Here is a 19,741-nt window from a genome sequence, read left to right as displayed (position 1 = left end):
TTCCCAAGCGGATCTGTAAAGGAAACCTGGTGCTAATTCACTCACATCCAAGTCTCTTCTACACAATCCTAGGCTGTACAGGAGACATAGCCAAACTTTGATTCGTAGTTTATTTCCTAGGCAAACAGCTGTTACCTTAGCTACTTAACAAGCAGATCTCTTAAGAATAAATTCCATCCTATCAAATTTATACCTAAAACCAGAAGAGGATGCTCACTAGTTTCGAGAAACCCATTCATCTACTTTGGCAGCAAAACTTGTGTTTCGCTCACCTCTGTTTTCTTATGTTCGTTTTCGCCAGATGCACCATCCATGGTCTCATCGGGGCCCTGCCCTTTGTACACCCAAAGCTCTGACTTTTCCACGATGGACCTCAGTTGATCCAAGTCTTGTTTGATCTGTTTATAGTTGTCTACATCTTGGCTGGTAACCAGCAGTTGAACCTTAACAAATGCAATCATATTAGGTGGACACAACAACTTCTTGGACAGACAACACACATGTGGGTGACCTGAGCTACCTGTTTGAAGGCCTGGAGCACCTCCTGCCTCTGGCTGAAGTGCCGAAAGAGGAGCTGCAGGGCCCCTGACACCAGGGGTGGGTAGTCATGCATCGTCAGGTGGAGCAAGACACGGAGAAAGGTTCTGCCTCCGTGATCGTCCAAGTCCAGTGGAGTGTTCTCCTCGCTAAAACAGCACAAGGTCAGAGAAAGGCTAAATGAATAACAAATGCCTCCTCTCATACACCTGGGGCACAGATGCATCTAACCTAGTTAGATTTCTAGCACTATGATCTCCAGTCATTCAATTTCACTTTTCATTAGCTCCTTTAACAATACAACCTTGCTTCATCTTCGACTATATTGTGAGGTGAGGGGAAAATTAAGATGTCATAATAAAAGATAAGTCAAATTTTAAGGCAAAGTCCCTCCCCTCCCCAAATGACAAGACTAGCATTAGAACTAGATTCTCAACATCTACATAGAATGTTCTTCTGCTGGGCTTCATCTGTGGTCTGAGAACTGCAAGAGGATGTGTTTCTCCTGTTATTAGTTTACATATTTATTTTTCAGAGATGAGGTCTTGCTATGTTGCCTGGGCTGAATTCAAACTCCTATGCTCAAATGATCCTTTAGCATGCTGAGTAGCCAGAACTATAGGTATGCACCACCATGCCTGACTATATTTAAATATTAATAAGCATAGATTAAATGACAGACTGCTCTATAACTGAGCACTGCCAGTCAACTATTAGGTCTGCACCTATTTTGGGTTTAGAGTCCAATGAATGACAAATGGTGGGACCTTCATGGTTGCAGGCTAATAAGAAAACCACAGAGAGGACTTTATAAATAATGTATTCATGCTATATATTTCAAAAAAGTGTGAAGGTTTCATTGTTGTTCAGTATCAGGAAAATGGAGGGAGAGCTGAGTGATCACACAGCACATGGAAGCTGTATTATGCTAATCTCAAAACACCTTGTTTAAGAAAAACATCTTCCATCATAGTACATAATGTTGCTAATTCAAATTTCACAGGTTTTATATTAAGCATTGAGGTAGACTATAAACATTGGTGGGCCCCAGCAAAGTATTCAAACCCTTATGTAGTCACCTCCCACACTGATGCTGAGCTTGGCCATGAGATTTGCTTGAACAACAGGACATTAGCAAATGCAAGGCAAGCAGAGGCCCAATTAGCACTTGCATCCTGGTGGCTTGTCCTCTTAGAACATTTGCTCTTAGAGTCAGTCACCATGCTGTAAAGAGGCCCAAGCTATCCATGTAGAGAGAGAGAGAAAGAGAAGCCCTGGCCTTGCAGGCATCTCTGCTACAGTGCCAGAAATGTGAATAATGCAACTTGGATGTGCCAGCCCCGGTTACCACCTCACTACAGTATGACAGACCCAACAGTGACCACCAGCAGAAGAACCATCCAGCTTAGCCCTAGTCAAGCCACAGAGCTGTGAGAGGTATTAATAGTAAAATGGTGGTTGTTTGAATCCTTAAGTTTTTTGGAGTGTTATGTTATAAAGCAATAATCAAACCAAGTGTGCTAACTATAAGAACTATGTGCATAGGGTGTTCATACCAAGTTTTATACTTGCAGGTGTAAGAGTTCCATAATTATAAGAATGTCTTAAGTCAAAATTGAGCAGTGTGGTATTTTTTAAAGGGGTTCATCCATAAACATCAAGAATCATGAAAGAACAGATTTTGCTTTATTTGTTGCATAGCCCATTAGGAGCTCAGGGATAAAACTGCAGCCCAGCAGCAGCAGAAGGACATGATCTCACTAATTTCACTCTGTTTTGAGCCTGCACTCTCTTTCTATTCTTTCTTTTGATTGTGTTTCCTCACTATGTAAAAATAATCTTGTAATGTTGAGAAATCTCCTTAAATCCTTTCTGTCCTAGGTGGGACACACACATACACACACAGACACAAACACACACACACACTTACTTCTGTCCTAGGCAGGGGACACACTCACTCTCTCTCTCTCTCCTCCCAATCAAGCAAACAAAGATAACTCTGACTTGAATACTAAGAGATCCAAAGATAGCACCAAAACAACCTAACCCCAGAGATGAAATATTTACTAACATAGTAAAGGGAAGGCCTTTGAGAGCTCTGGAAGAGCAGCCTTCCCAACTGTAGAACCACCTACGAAACAGTAACTGAAAATATACTTTCCTTCCTCCAAAGATGCCTTCTGCTTGCTCTTCAATGTGTTCAAAGTCAAGAGCACCTGAAAAGTTAGAGCATATCACTTCAGATGTAGGAAAGTCTGCAAACATGCTGCTAGTGAATTCATCCACACGTTTTGCAGGGGTAAAGCTGTTGAGTTAACCCCAGATCTTCCAGAACATGATATTGCAAAGCTATGGAGAGTGACTAACGCAGATAATGCTACCCCCATATTCCACATTCCTGCCTTCTCCTCCCTCACTGCATGGTCCCCTGCTAAAGAAGAGAGATGATCTCATTCATGGAAGCTTGGGCTTGGTAGATGGGATTATTTCTACCACTACCCTCTCCCTTCATCACTATTTACTGGGCCGGGAAAAACTTCCAACATGAGTAAAAGTTGCTAGTGGACAAGAGGTCTCTTGGAGAGTTGTCGTTGTTTTTATTTGGGGTTTTTTGGGGGAAGATGGGTGACCACAATGCTGGAAACCTCAGTTGTCTCATGATTAAGATAATCCAAGATGGAGGGAAACAAGATCTAACCCAGAAGGCATCTAGGCTCTATCAATTATTCCCCTGCTCAAAAAAAGTAAGTGCCAGGATGATGATGCCCTGGAGCAATAATCCTCAAAAACATTTTTACCCCTTTTCTAAAAGATACTGTTTGCTCTCCCTATTTTCCTTAGAGCCAGGTCCCATTCCATGGCTGAAATTCCACTCTGAATCACTAACCTGGTACATTACTTGGCCCTTCTTGGCTGCTGTTTCCGGAGGATGTCTCTGAAGTCTGGGAATTGCTTTCATCAAACTCTCGCTTAAATATACACAGGAGGCAGGAGATCCTATAATCCAACCTCACATTCAAAATAAACTGAAGATTCAAGTGGAAATGGAAACAGATTGGTTACATTAACATACCCCCTTGACTCTGCCAAGCCATCATACACTGGCAGGGCCTGGTATCAGCTGCATCAATTACCTTAAGCACTAAGTGAGCCAAATATTTGGCTTAGATTTCACAGTCATTTTAACAACAGCAGACTTCCATGGGGCCTATGAAGTCTGCCCATAGCACCTTAGCTTTTAGTGTAAACTTAAGCTTCCTGGCAATTAATTTAACAATTGGAACACTGAATCACTCACTCCTGGCTCCATAATGGAGTCTATAAAACATGACTCCGTTTCAGTCAGTATTGAATGCCAGCTCTGGGCCTAACACAGAGAAGAGTGAAATTGCCTGCTTTGGATTTAAGAGAATTAACAAAAAGATTTTATTTACACTATGGAAAATTAGCTTGGTTCCTATTTCCTATTTCTGACTGTTTCCCCTGGTTTGGGTACAAGCCCTTGGACACCCTCGTCTTTTGCCTCCTGTATTCCTTCACCCTCTGTTCTAACACAGGGTCACTTTTCCCAGGACTGCTGCTAGAACCAAAAAGAAAGATGGAGCCACTGACATTATGTAGGGATCTCACTCACATTCTTCCTTTCTCCCCTTGTCTCTGCTTAGCCCTCCTAGAAACTTCTCCCAGTCCGAGGGCCGTCCCCTCTTCCAGGGGGAGACAGATCTCTGGCCTGCCCCTCTACTCTTGGTTTGCATGCCCTACTGTTGGACATCCCATTTGCTGTTCTCTCAGGGCCTCAAACCCAGTGTTGTACAAAAGTAACTGTGATGGTTAACTCTAGATGCCAACTTGACTGAGTTCAAGGATGCCTAGATAGCTGGTACAACCTTATTTCTCTATGAGGAGGTTTCCAGAACAGACTGGCATTTGAATCAGTGAACTGGGTAAAGAAGATTCACTCTCACCCAGTGTGAGTGAGCACCATCCAGTCCACAGAGGGCCTGGATAGAGCAAACAGGTGGAAGAAGACCGAATCCACCTGTTCCAGAGCTGGGACACTCATCTTCTCCTGCCCATGAGAGCTCCAGGTTCTTGGGCCTTTGGCCTCAGGCTGAGAGTTACACCTTCAGCTCCCCTAATTCTCAGCCTTGGGATTCAGGCTGAATCACACCACTGGCTTTCCTGGGACACAGCTGTGAATTGCAGACTCAGGAATTTCTCCGCCTCCATAACTGCATGAGGCCAATTCCCATAATAAACCCCCTCTTGTCTATCTATATGTACCCTATTAGATCTGTTTCTCTGGAGAGCCCTAATGCACTAACACTGTCAGTCTTGCCTTCATCGACTTTTCCACCTGGGTTTCCTCAACCTCAGTCAATTGCCTGATCATCAGCACCTGTTCTTGGACGCATCTAATCAGAGACGAACTCCTGGTGGTTCACCATCTATCACTTCTCACAGGGTTCTCCCCTACTGCCGTTTCTCCCTACTCAAGGCCTCATTATCTCCTGCCTGTTCCATTTACAGAACCAAATTTACCAAATCCACCTCCTAACCACTTGTTCTTATGTTAGACTCCTGCTTGAGACTTTCAAAGGCTCAACATAGAATAGGCCTTAGCACTTTAGACATCCAAAGCTCTGCGGAGTGTGGCTTGGTCCTCTTTTCCAACCTACTTCTGACAACTTCCCCTCAGCACACTCCATGTCCCTACCCAGAAGAACTGCCCAGGGCCGTGCATCCCACGGCACTCAGCTTCAGGCTACTCCATCCACCTGAGAATGGGCCCTTGTTTCTCCATGTACAAAGCCCGTCCACCTTAAAGGCTCAGATAAAACCCTTCCTCCTCCAACAACCCTTCTCTGATCTTCACCAGGTGAAGTCACGTGACCCACCCACCCCCACCCCCCACCTCTGTCTCAGGAGAACTTTCTGGTGGTCTTACTTCCACATCCACACAGCTTCATCATACCTTACTCTCCCATCAGACTATAAACCCCTTGTGGATGGAGCCCCTGCTCAAATCATTTTTGCATTCCTCACAGTACACAAGGTAGGGGGTCAAAAAGTATCTGTGGAAAGAACAACTCAACTGACCAGTCCTTCTCAGGTCGCCACAGTGAGCGGACCTTAAGATGTGACCAGGTTTTGCAGCGTGTCATTTCTGATAAACGTCCACGATACCACCTTGGAACACAGGTGCCACGGCCTGCAAATTTCATATGTATATTTTACCTCAACACAAGAATACTGAAAAAATTAAAAATAAATTTTATTTAAAAATATAATTTGAAAAAAGGAATCTGTCTCTACTGTTGGTCAGACATAAATTCAGTAAGGTTTCTCCTTTAACGAAGCTGTCTTTATTGTCCTAATTACATGACTTTGAGACAACCCACTGATACTTTCAAAGCGTTGGTAAAACGTGATTTCAGACTAAAAAACCATCTGCAAGTCTTAAACATTTATAAATTTCTACTACATCTGCTGGGGTTGAGATCAGGCAACATGGGATCAAACAGGAAGCTGCTAACATTATTCTTTCCATTAAGGAGCAGATAATTTTGTTGATGAATACCAGTTACCCACACGGCACAGAAAGAGGGAGGCATGGGTTGTTGGGGGGTTCAAACAAAGCTGTAGAGAGGCTTGGGAGGGTTTCATGCCTAGGACTAAGCCTTCCCTATATACTGGATCCCACCCCCACTTGCCTACATAAGGACTTTGCTCTTAGAACTATTCTCTGCCCATACAGCAACAAGCTCTCCCTGTATACATGATCACTCCTGTTCACCATACAAGCTTGTTATAATCTTCTCACTTAAAAAATATTACAACAGGCTGGGCGCGGTGGCTCACGCCTGTAATCCCAGTACTTTGGGAGGCCGAGGCGGGTGGATCACGAGGTCAAGAGATCGAGACCATCCTGGTCAACATGGTGAAACCCCGTCTCTACTAAAAATACAAAAAATTAGCTGGGCATGGTGGCACGTGCCTGTAATCCCAGCTACTCAGGAGGCTGAGGCAGGAGAATTGCCTGAACCCAGGAGGCGGAGGTTGCGGTGAGCCGAGATCGCGCCATTGCACTCCAGCCTGGGTATAAGAGCGAAACTCCGTCTCAAAAAAAAAAAAATATTACAACAAAAACCTTCTAGTTACCAATAATCACTCTCTGCCCATGTCCTCACTTCTCTGTGCATCTTTACAGGCAATCTGTCCAAGGAGTTACATATGTTTACTCTCCGGCTTAATCTTCTCCCATTCCCTCTTGAACCCCACCTGTTCCCAAACGTGCCCTCCTCACCATGGAGTCTTTGCATTTGCTGTTCCCTCTACCTTATGTACTGTTTTCCTAGATAACCACATGGCTAGCTCCTCACTTCACTGAGGTGTGTGATCACGTCACTGTACAGAGAGGCCTTCTCTGAAAACCTTATCAAACACAATATCCCCAGCCCCCTGTCCCCAGTGTCTCCAAACCATCCTGACTCACATTTACATTTTAACATCTTAGAACTTATTCTTAATATACATGCCCATGCCCTCTATCAAAATGTAAGTTCTACAGAAGCAGGAATTTCATCTATTTTTTTCATTGCTGGATCCCCCCAGTGCTTAAGGGAACTTGGTAACTTGGCCCAGAGTTGGTCTCAATAAATATTTGTTGACTGAATGGAAAAGAGGAGAAGGGAGGGAGGCTTTGGAAAGTTGATGGAAACTTGAACTAAGTTATGATCAATAAGCAGGGATGCAGTTACATGGAGACGCACAGGTAAGTGAATTCTATGCAGAGGGTTGGCGTGGAGGCCAATGATCACGGAAAGCTAAGATGATAACAGCAAGTCGTGGCATGGCTGGAGGGACAAGGCCATGTTGGGAGGGTAGGAGATGGCAGTCAAGGGATTAAGAGGAGCCAGCTCATGAATGACATGAAGGGATGAGCTAAGAATTTTCTCCCATTTTCTTCCCAGAAAGCCTTGGGCTCCATCAGAACAGAGAGACTGGATCTGAATGGTGCCCCTGTGACATACCCTCCCTGCCCCAGCTCCAGCTGATGGATACCTGGAGGATCTCAATGATCTTCAGCTTGGTGTCCATGACCATAATGTCCTCCTTCTCAGGCTCTGCCTGCTTCACATTGCCTTCAGGGGCAGCAGCCATGGGAGTCATGGGCAAAAAGCCTCCTCCCCGGAGCACCACCTGGGTCATCAGCTCTCCCACACCATGAATAGACCTCATCACGTTACTGCCTAGGAAAGGTCAGGACAGACCACGGTCACAACATATCTAGAGAACACTCAGAGGCATCTGTCAAGGGGCAGGGGCAGGGGCTCTTTGAGACAAATTATTTAACACATCCCTATTCCAACATAATCTCAGGGCCCTGGGAACCTGGAAAGGTAAATACACATAAAAAAATCTGGGCTTCTGGGAGCAATAAAAGATCGTGGGCTTCAAAATCCCCAGAGGGGCATTTCTGTGTATTAACTCACCCATCAATTTTTACTTTATTTTAAAAATTTTCTTTAGAGGCAGGATCTTGCTCTTATCACCCAGGTTGGAGCGCAGTGACACAAAGATGGTGCACTGCAGCCTCAAACTTCTGGGCTCGAGCAATCTTCCTGCCTCAATCTTTCAAGTAGCTAGGACTACAGGCATGCACCACTACACCTAGCTAAAATTTTTTTTTTTTTTGGTAGGGATATGTTCTTGTTATATTGCCCAGGCTGGTCTCAAACCCCTGGCCTCAAGCAATCCTCCTGCTTCAGCCTCCCAAAGTGTTGGGACTACAGGTATGTATCACTGTGCCCTGCCCAAATTTTACTGATCACCAACTATGTGCTTGTTATGAGCACAGAACTAGGTATATAAAAGTTAACAAGGCACAAATCCTGATGCTGCTTGACCGTAGGTGCATCTATTACCTCTGAGGCTCCGTTTCCTCATCTATAAAATGGAAATAAAGGAGCTCAACAAAAGAACTAAACGTCATAATGTATGCAACATTACTTAGCACAAGACCTAGCGAATAGAAATAAGTCCATGTATTTTTTCCTGTTCTAGCTGCAGAAGACCAGTTAACAACAACTGATACATGATATCAAATATCTGCCTACTCTGACCCTAAAACAATGGGAGAAATAAACATGCAAAGGCAGACTGTCTTACTCACAAACTGGAAATAGCTATCAAGATACAAGCTTGGATTTTCTTATAACCTAAACAAATATTATTATCCAGGGCCTCATGAATGTCAAAAACAATGACAGGCCATATATTTGTTATATAAACATTCAAAATGTTAGGTAACTTTCAAATTGTTCAACAAAATACACACACGACTCACACATAAATACAAAGTAAAGATAGTAAAATGTGAATAATCGTTGACTCAAAGTCATGGATACATGGGACTCCATCACACTGTTCTTTCAGCTTTTCTTTACACGGTATTTGAAAATGTTCACGATGAAAAGATGGGAAGGAATGAACAAAGAAAGGACATGGTATCACACGTGGGGTATGACATGAGCCTAACAGGAAAGGCTGGGAGGGCATCTCTCAGATGTATGGGCACCCTCAGATACTCACTCTTCAGCTTCTCCACATCATTGTTACCTTTATTCTCTTCTCCTTTCGCCATCTTGCTAATGGGGAAGATTGTTGTCACATGTACACAGTCCAATATGGCCAGGAGGATCTTAGTTAATCGTAGAAGGTCAGAGAAGTTGTAGAAACCAAAGTATATGAGATTCCTAGCTAAATTTACAACCTATTGTATTAAAAAAAAAAAGAAGAAGAAGAAGATGGTGTTACATAAACTGCATCCCCTTCAGTTCCATTTGATGTTGACCAGTTTAGAAATTACAGACTTGGACCTTCCTTATGGTAAGAGAAGGCATGTATTTTGCTTGCACCTTCTGATAAAATTACACTGTGTTTCATAAGGAGGAAAAATAAGAAATGGAAAGCTACCGATCTGCTCTGATGACTAATTAAAAAAAAAAAAAAGACCTCATGATTTGCTCTGCACAGCTTCCCAAGGATAATATTAATACCAGGCAAGCAGAGTTATTCCCAGCAAGGACAGAGACAACAACACTGCAATCCTCAGAAATACCACTCTTAAAAGGCAAAAGCAGTCTCAGAAATGTCGTTAACTCAGAAGTAACAAGAATTTATGTTCTTGAAATGGTTGATCTGTGGCAGATCCCAAGCACAGCGTTTCTCTCTTGTCATTTTTAATATGAAGTAACGTTCTATCATTTTCTGTGGTTCAGTTCACCTTGTCTATTTCTTTTAAGAACATAACTACTATCAAGTCACGTGACTGGTATCCATTTTATTTTATTCTGGAACAAAACCAAGATGAATTCCTTTCCATTACAAAACCAGAGCATGATGATCAAAAATCACCACCTAATCAAATATCTTCTATCTTCCCCATAGAAAAATGACCAATGAGAGGCTGATAATACACATAGATCATTTTATCGTGAGTTACCTCAAACGTAAGCTTATTTTTCTCCTTATCAGAGAAAGGGAACCTCTGACAAACCACATCTCTTAAATACTCCTCCACAAACTCCATGGTCTGAGCAAATCTCTCCTTAATTTCATCTTTGGAAGCTCCACTACTATCATAGCTGAAAAGAAAGGATAAAGAAAGTAAATAAAATTTCAAGTTACTCCCAGTGAGGTCTTCCTGGGTCACTCAGCTTCCAAAGTCAACATCCCCTAACCTTTTGTATCCCTTGACCCTAATTTATTTCTTTCCTCCTTAGCACATGTCACCAACTAGATTTTTGAGTCATTTATCTTGCCTATTGTCTGTCTTCCCCCAATAGCACAGAGATTGCTTTCTAGTTTGTTCAGTGATCTACTTTTTGAGATTGGCACATAGTACGCACTTAAATATTTGCAGAAAGAAAGAGGAGATAAATGGAATATAAAAAACTTAATCATGCCATCTTTTACATTTCTGAGGGAAAAAAATCTGCCATCCACTAATTTTATTTTAAGCTTAAAGAAAAATAACAGCCAGGCACGGTGGTTCACGCCTCTAATCCCAGCACTTTGGGGGGCCGAGGCGGGCAGATCACAAGGTCAAGAGATTGAGACCATCCTGGCCAACATGGTGAAACCCTGTCTCTACTAAAAATACAAAAATTAGCTGGGCATGGTGGCACACGCCTGTAGTCCCAGCTACTCAGGAGACTGAGGCAGGAAAATTGCTTGAACCCGGGAGGCAGAGGTTGCAGTGAGCTGAGATCGCGCCACTGCACCCCAGCCTGGTGCGTGGCAACAGAGCGAGACTCTGTCTCAAAAAAAAAAAAAAAGAAAGAAAAAAGAAAAATAACAACATTTAATCTTTTTTCTATGACTTCACGAGACCATGTGGGGTTATCTACTGCTGCACAGAACAATGTAAAGCAAGGTTTTTGGGTGCCAGGCTCACTCGTCAATGGCGATCTCTGAAGGAATCTCTGACCAGAGGCGGGCATATTTCACAGGAGTGACTTGTTCCTGGGGATCTCGGTCCACGTGCATGTGAAGCATGAGGCGGCAGAAGGACGCCCTGAGGTCATAGGGCAGGTTCTCATCAGACATGCAGCGGAGAATGAGATCAACATCCAGCTGTCCTGAGATTTCGTTGATGGCCAGGTATTGGCGGTCCAGACACATCCTTGCAAACAGGTTCAGCTGATATCTAAAGAACAGGGGTACACAGCTCATGCTCCAGAAATCATTCGGGATGAATGCAGGGTCATCTAGGCAGCCCTGACTTTCATGGGAGTGACATTTGGCCAACTAAACTAATACATCAACACCCCTAAATAGCTCTTGTACACCTGGATTTTGGCTGTGGTACCAAGCAGATAAAAGAACTGTTCAAGCTGTGCAACAGAGTGTGGGCTGATAGCCAACAGGAACATGTGTCTATCCAGCTGTGTTGGAGCAATTATTTGATGACCTTATTCCATTAGGTCCTTGTTTATTTTGTAAAATAAATGGGGGGAATGGTAAGCCCTAAGATGGTTATCTATTTCTATTCCTCCAGCTGTGCTTTATACAGTAAAGACCATATAGGAAATGTTAAAGATATCAAATATATTAAGCCTAATTAGAAATTTGATAACATTTTAAAGATTTTATATCATGTAAGTCACTCTAATTCCTACACATGTAAAAAAAAAAAAAACATTTAATGTACAAAAGTAGGGGACTCCTCACTTTTCATCTTCATTCAATGGCAAGTGAATGTTTCTAACCAGAATCTGACCAGTTAAGGCACTCTTTCTCATTCACTTGGGAGAAGATTCGAGAAACATTAAAGGAGTAAACATACTTGAAATGTGAAATAACAAGAAAGTGACAGGCTTTCAAACTAACAAACACTGCCTGCTGAATTTAAAACATTGGCTGAGTGCGGTGGCTCATGCCTGTAATCCAGAACTTTGGGAGGCCAAGGTGGGCAGATCATGAGGTCAAGAGTTCGACATCAGCCTGACCAACATGGTGAAACCCTGTCTCTACTAAAAATACAAAAATTAGCCGGGCATGGTGGTGTATGCCTGTAATCCTAGCTACTCAGGAGGCTGAGGCAGGAGCACTGCTTGAACCTGGGAGATGGAGGTTGCAGTGAGCAGAAATCAAGCCACTGCGCTCCAGCCTGGGCGACAAAGTGAGTCTCTGTCTCAAAAAACAAAAACCCTATGTATTTCTAATAACTATGATTTGAAGATATTCTCAGCTTCATTGGACGTCAGGGAAATGCAGGTTTAGACATGATTCTATTTCACACTCATAAAATTACCAAAAATTAAAAAACATCACGATATTCAAGATTAGCAAAGATATAAAGAAACAAAAGTTGTCATCTACAACTGGTGGGAGTATACATTGAAACATCCAGTTTACAACTGCTTAGTAAAGCTTAAATTTGAATATTCTCCAAGCCCAACTCCCAGTGTGGAATGGAAACTCATACATATACTCAGAAAAATTTGAATGAAGAGGTTTCTTGACATGAAGAACTGTGGCATGTGATCAAATACCAAACAGTGATAAAAATGTGATAAATCAATAAAACAGAATATCATTTAGCAGTCCAATTAAAGAAATGGATCAACTTCTATTAACGCAGATAGGATTCAGTCCCATACTGAATAAATAAGGCTAGTTTTATAATGATATTTGAAGTACCATTTATATAACATTTTAAGTACAGATAAAATACTATATATGATGTCTAGATGCACACAAGTGTAGTACACAGAGAATGTAGACAGGATGCACACATCACACATGAATGAAAGAACAGAATACAGGAGGCAAGAAAAGGCATTTTATCTGAAAAATTTTATTTATTTTATTAAAAAATAATAAAAGCCTTGATCTTCCCTTTCCTTTTTTTCTGAAGTATTTATTGGTTCACTTCCCTTCTTTCTTCCCCTTCCCTTCCCTTCAGGTGGCACGCCTGGCAGGTCTTAGAGCAGGAGCCAAGGAAACACTGGGGACTGATGAGGGGCTGGCAGAGGTGAGACTGGTGACACACAGGGGAACGGGCAGACAGGTAAACATATGGGAATCATGGCAGCTGGAGGGAGTCATTAAATGGAGAAGATGAAGGCTAGAATAAACTCTACGGTGTTGGAATGGAACTGGAAGTATTAGCATAAGCACACGATTTTTATTATTTATTTGTGTAGATATAAACAGATGTAGATGAATATGTAGGTGTATGTACACACACACACACACACACACACACACACACACACACACCCCTACTGGCTCTCTCTATAAACGTTTGGTGAGATTGGCACTATCACCTTTATTTTGCTGATAAAGAAATTAGAGCATAATATCAAACTTGACCAATGTCAAAAACCTGCTAAGTGGAGAGGTCAGGAAATGACCCCACAGCCAGCCTCTTACCTACCTACCGCCATATCTACGGGCCATGCTGCTTAAGGACAAACTGTCAACAGGGGCTGATGCGAGCACTCATCCTTCTTGGGACCCAGCCACACCCAGATGCCAATTGACTGAAATCTTACACTCTAAACTCCTAAAATACACATCTGGCTTCTATCTAGACAATCTTACAAGATGGTATCTTGTGATTCTTTGAAGTAAACAACAAATGAACAATAAATTCCTAAGTGTCAGTGTTTTGGGGCACCCCAATCCGAGCCCCACACGTGTCCCACACACCTGTAGTAGCTGAGAACGTCCCGGTCCTCCTTCTGGCCTTCTTTAGCGTCCTGCGCCAACTCCCTCACACTCTTGCTGCGAATCTCTTTGTTGCTGTCCCTCCAAAACAGCCACACCTCTTCCTCATCTTCTCCTGCCTCCAGAGCATTCTCTCCAGTGGAAGAAACACCTTCAAACTCAAAACGAGAAAGAACCAACCTAGAAAACAAGAGGAGAAGAGAAAAGTTACTATTTTAATACGCTGAGATCCAGCTTCACTTTCAGCATAAAGACATATGGAGAGCCACTTTCTGTTTCGTATTTCCCCCAAGGGCAGGCCGCAGACAGCCTGACATTAATATCTCCATACACTGCACCCCAGTGGTCCTCCACTCTGGTGCTGCTGTCCCCTGTGGACAGTAGGCAATGTCTCTGGACAGGTTTTTGGTTGTCACTACTGAAATGGAGAGGTGCTACAGGCATCTCAGTGAGTAGGGGCCAGGGATGCCGCTAAACATTTCACAGTACCTGGGACAGCCCCAGAACAAAGAATTACCCAGCCCAAAATGTGAAAATACCTGAACTGAAAAACCCTGCATTCATCCAAGCCTAAAACTGAGTTATAAGAAGAATCAAAGAAGTATCACTAGCTCAGGACATAATTTAGTTTTTTAAAAAAAAATGCTGTCCATATTACTGACACTGTACTTGTCAGGGAAAACTGTTCCTTCGCCAAAATGAATTACTACTGTTAACAAAAATTCTGCAGACCAATAAACACTTTCTGAACAGTAATAATTTAAAACTCCTCCCAACACTGACTTAATCTTAACAGTGAATATTAATTATGTCATTTGAGATTTTAAATTGATGATCATACTTACAAAGAGTTTTAAACTCTTCAAATGTAACCATGTAAAATGCTCCTTGGTGAGTTTACATGACTTTAAAACTTGTATGCCAAGTAAGTGACACCACTGTGCAGAGGGGGCCACACCAAAATCAAATTCAGTAATTCTCCCAATCAAGACTTTTCCAATAGGAAGATCGAATGCTAGCCACACTGACTTTAGATCAACTCAGAAAACGACAGGGCCGGGTTTTAGTCCTCATGAGTGCCAACACTGACTGAACCACAGGTTTTCCATCTACACCCCAGGTCCCCACTCACTTGGTCTCAATCAGGATGTCAGCATTGGTGGGATTCAGCACAGCTTTACATATCAGTTCCTGGGTCACTGGAATCGATTTGTTCATGGAGACACAGAGGTCGGAGAGGTAATCTAAGAATCTATCCAGAAACAGAAACAAAACATTTTCTGTAGACAGAGCAGAGGTTAGGCTCTTGGAGCCCAACTCTTCCTTAAGTGCACACGTCCAACACACCTTTACCAAGACAAGTCAGCAGCATTCTAGGTCTCCATGTCAGTGTTTATGGCACCCCTAGAAACCCACATGTCAGAAAGAAGGAAGAGAAAGCAAGGAGGAAAGACAGTAGTGGCTGTGGTCGAGGAAGAGGTGATGAGGCAAAGATGAGAAGAAGGAACAAGACAAGAAAGAAGCTGACATAAGGAAAGGGTGTTGGAGACACAGGGGAACCACAGCGGTGAGAGGCAATACCCCGATGTTGGCTACCGTTGTTGGAAGCCCAGTTAGGATCTTATTAGTGGAGTTCTGATATGAAGCGTTATTTGGAGAAATTACTTAATTTCACTGTGCTCATCTACAGAAAAGGATAATGTGTCACTTCTGAGGGGTGTCCTGAGGATTAAATGAGATAATTCATGAAAAGTGCTTCCTTTGCTCACTACCTGGCCTGTGAGCAGACTGCAGAAAATGCAGATTATTTTCATGGATGGTAGTAGGTGTTTTTATAGCAACTGTGTCTGCACTCCAATGTGATCATCTGTGACACCCACACTGTCAATTGCTTCCCACTTCAACTGAAAATGTGGGTCTTAATTAGAAGGATAAAATAAGGGGAAAGAAATGGGAGGAGGCCGTAGGGAAGAGGGGCAGATCTGTGTGAATGAGATACAATCAATATAATTCACTAATCTATAATAAAAATGCTCAAACAACAACTGAACTTGCAAGACTCTTACCGATTATATTGAGGCGGGGAGTGTTTAACTGATAATCAAGAGGTGCTAAAATGTGAATGAGGCTGGGCGCGGTGGCTCATGCCTGTAATCCAAGCACTTTGGGAGGCCAAGGTGGGAGTATCATGAGGTCAGGAGTTCAAGAACAACCTGGCCAATATGGTGAAACCCTGTCTTTACTAAAAATACAAAAATTCCCCAGGTGTGGTGGCACACACCTGTAGTCCCACCTACTCAGGAAGCTAAGGCAGAAGAATTGCTTGAACCCAGGAGGCAGAGGTTGCAGTGAGCTGAGATCGTGCCACTGCACTCCAGCCAGGGCAACAGAATGAGACTCCATCTCAAAAAAAAAAAGTAAATGAAAAGGTGAGATCTAGTCATTTGCAACAACATGGCTGGAACTAGAGGTCATTATGCTAAGTGAAATAAGCCAAGCACAGAAAGACAAACATAGTATATTCGCACTTATTTGTGGGATCTAAAAATCAAAACAATTGAACTCAAGAACATAGAGTAGAAGGATGGTTACCAGAGGCTGGAAAGGACAGTAGGAGGGCAGGGAGGAGGTGGAGATGGTTAATGGGTACAAAAAAAATAGAAAGAATGAATAAGACCTACTGTTGATAGTAAACTAGGTAACAACAGTCAATAATTATGCATTTTAAAATAACTAAAAGAATAGAACTGGATTATTTGTAACACAAAGAATCAATGTTTGAGGGGATGGATACCCCATTCTCTACAAGGTGATTATTACACATGCATGCCTATATCAAAACATCTCATGTACCCCATAAATATATATACCTACTATATACCCACAAAAATTAAAAATTTAAATTAACAACTTTTTTTAAAAAGTGAATGAGTGGCCAACAATTGTCATTTACTGTGCATCTACTAAGTGCCATCCACGTCACATGCATTTATTGTCATTTAATTTTCATAACTACCCATTTAGCAGATGAGGAGATTAAAGTTCAGGAAAAAAACCAAGCTCACCAAGGTGGTACACATTGGAACTAGGATGCACCCTCCAGGTCTCATTTTAACACTATGTTCTTGCCACTACTCATCAAACAGCCTCTCGAGATCTAGCTAATCAAAACTTGTCACTAATAGCCCAAGGAAGCATAGTAAAAAGCACCAGCTAAGTCCCTGCATTTTAAACGCACAGACACCACGCCCCATTGACCCCATTCCTGCCTCACCTGGGCTCCCTGTTCTTTCGCACCAGGCTGACAAATGTGTCAATCTCTGCAGCCGTAATGTGTTTCTCTAGGAGTTTCCGATTATTGTGGAGCAGGGCAGTGATAGTGTCTTCGGCCAACACATCATAGCCAATCTGCTTCTGCATGAAGCCAAACTGCTTGGCTATATACTCCTTTATAGGGAGAGAAAAGAGAGGTCAGCAGAAAGGATAAATGACAATATGGTAAAGTTTAAAAAAAGGAGAGCGGCAACATTTCCTGATAAGAACTACTGCTCATAAGAGAAATTACAGTATAAGGGAATCTACAACTTTTATCATAGGGCAACAGCTGCAAACTCCTTCACATCCTTTATTTTACTAAGCTTGCCACACAAATAGAATTAAGCAAAATAGCCTGTATTTACATGTGGATATTTTATTAAGCACACAGTATAAATTTTAATCTTGTGATTTTTTTTTCAAAAAGGTCAAAAGCTGGTTTTCACTTCTGAATGTATTCTTAATTCAAGAGGACTTCATTGTGCCCGCATTCATCTGCGCTGCTAAATCAACACAGATAAAGCCTACCTGGATATCTGGAACAGTTACCACATAAATGTTTCCTTTATCTGGGGTAAAAATACTTTTTTAAAGTCAATGGGTAGCATAAGAAGGTCAAGAATACCTAAGAAAATCCATCATATGCATGGAACTCAGGAATACATCTCTGGTTTCTCTCTTCTGGGATCAGGTATCATATTCCACAGAAATATTTGTAAACTCAAGGAAATCTCTTACAAATACCTGTTTGTTTCTATTCAAAGATACTTCCTGGCCAAGACAGACTGCTTGCTCAAAGCTCAAGTGGCCCTTGAAACTTGCTTTAATTTTTTTCCCATTAATTCCTAAATCTTGGAAACTATTTAGGATTAATATAATGAAAGCAGGCTATGTTTTTCAGCCTATACTCTATAAGGATGCATTGTTTAGGAACTCATCATCTGCCAACTGGCAGAGGATCCATAAACAGCTAAGCAAAGATGTCTAATCCAGCAATTCCAAGACAGAAAACTTTGTTTCCTCGTGTACAAGTGAAGTGCCTTGACACACCCCACAGACCCAGATGTATCCTCATCTGAAGATGGGCGAGAGGAACAGAATAAAATCTCTCTGGCTATTGGATTATGGTATCAGGGCACTGAAGGTGGATTTACAACAATCACAGCTTGTTACACTTCAAAAAAAGCACTATTCAAGATCAACACTATCTTTATGATGACACAACAAAAACCTTTAACTACAAAGAAAAAAGTCTGAAAGTCCAGATATGGTGGCATTCAAAACCTTAAAAACAAAAGCCTTTTGCACTAAAAGGCAGAGATAGTTCACATAAAATGATAAGAGTCAAGGTTATAATAAACATCATTTCGTATGCCTATGGTACCTCACATGGTGCAAATTTTCTAAACCTCAGCACTACTGACATTTTAGGCAGGATAATTCTTTGTTGTGGGGGGATGTCCCGGGCACTGCTGGGGGTTTGAGCGCATCCCTGGCCTCCCCTCACCAGATGCCAGTAGCACCACCAAGATGTAAAACTCAAAAGAGTCTCCACACATTGCCAAATATTCTTTGGAGGAAAAAATTACCTCCAGTTAAGAACTAATGATGTAGCAATACAGTTCTCAGGTTCGCTTAGAATATCAAGGTTGTTTAGAGACCGCAAAGAGGTTAGAACATTTATTTCATAGAAGACTATACATTGTCTGTGTGTATATATATAGATAAATACACATATACTATGTAAAATATAACTATGTACAAAGTGTATCTATAAACGATGACTTAGAATGTCATAAAACATGAGCCAAAAACAAAATAAAAATCATATTTCTAGAAAGAGACAGAGGATTTTCAAGGTGCCAGGAAGAAAAGACTCCACTGTATCTTTAATATAAACACATGGCATCATTTCACCCCTAAGCCCTAAGGGAATATGCCATAAAGAATCCTATAAATGTACAACCAACTCTAAAACCAGAAATCTCATAGAAAGCTGCCTGCAGAAGAGAATTCTCCAGTACGTTTCTTAACGATTCTGTAATAATATTCTTCCTGGGCTTGCAAACAATCTGTGTTTCCTTCCCAAGAGCACGCTTAACACTGAACTATTTTCTATCCATTCTACAAATAGATACGTGACACTAAAAACTCATGAGGAAAGTACATAAACTTCAGGGAGGAAACCGACCACATCCCATCAATGCTTAACCCCAACCTGGTTCTTCCTGTAGTCTTGCTGAGAGTGTCTCAGCACCCTGTAGCAGAGCCGGCAGATATGTCTGAAAGGAGCGTGCCGCTGGTCCCCAAGCTCCTCCAGCCGAAGCATCGGGCCATCACCGCAGTCTGTGAATGGGGCTTGTAACAACTTGAAGATCTGTTTGTGAAAATGAAAAGCAAAAATGACCATCACTTAGGGCTCCAACGCTAACCCTCTGTTTGGAAGTAATGCAAGCTCAAGGGTAGCTGGATTACACCAGAAAGTTTCTCTCTTCAAACAAATCCATAACCTCAACACTGCATTTAGTCCATCAACTGAGATGGGGGACTTGATGAATTTAGTCCACCCGGACTTGACTGGTCCTCATATACCTAACAGCACAGTGTTTAGAGCAAAGTAGTTAAGAACAGAGAAAATGAAATCAGC

The 19,741-nt window shown here is 42.1% G+C and overlaps 1 protein-coding gene across 1 annotated transcript in view; it reads right to left on the bottom strand.

Annotated features, from left to right (window-relative positions):
* ITPR1 (inositol 1,4,5-trisphosphate receptor type 1) overlaps nt 1–19,741 on the bottom strand; it is a 362,730-nt gene that overhangs the window by 173,452 nt on the left and 169,537 nt on the right. Inside the window, exons 17-28 of the mRNA XM_064361952.1 lie at nt 19,313–19,471; nt 17,054–17,226; nt 14,912–15,031; nt 13,762–13,959; nt 11,000–11,251; nt 10,046–10,187; nt 9,133–9,313; nt 7,603–7,790; nt 3,425–3,563; nt 2,695–2,753; nt 521–682; nt 273–443 (exon numbers count right to left, since the gene is read on the bottom strand). Of these exons, the coding sequence (XP_064218022.1) occupies nt 273–443; nt 521–682; nt 2,695–2,753; nt 3,425–3,563; nt 7,603–7,790; nt 9,133–9,313; nt 10,046–10,187; nt 11,000–11,251; nt 13,762–13,959; nt 14,912–15,031; nt 17,054–17,226; nt 19,313–19,471 (1,944 nt within the window). The remainder of the gene's footprint in view (nt 1–272; nt 444–520; nt 683–2,694; nt 2,754–3,424; nt 3,564–7,602; nt 7,791–9,132; nt 9,314–10,045; nt 10,188–10,999; nt 11,252–13,761; nt 13,960–14,911; nt 15,032–17,053; nt 17,227–19,312; nt 19,472–19,741) is intronic.

This window comes from Aotus nancymaae, unplaced genomic scaffold, assembly GCF_030222135.1.
Source record: "Aotus nancymaae isolate 86718 unplaced genomic scaffold, 86718_ANA_hifiasm-v0.15.2.pri h1tg000046l, whole genome shotgun sequence".
NCBI classification, from domain to species: domain Eukaryota; kingdom Metazoa; phylum Chordata; class Mammalia; order Primates; family Aotidae; genus Aotus; species Aotus nancymaae.
Note: the sequence above shows the minus strand (reverse complement) of the source record. Positions and strands in the feature narration are given on the sequence as shown.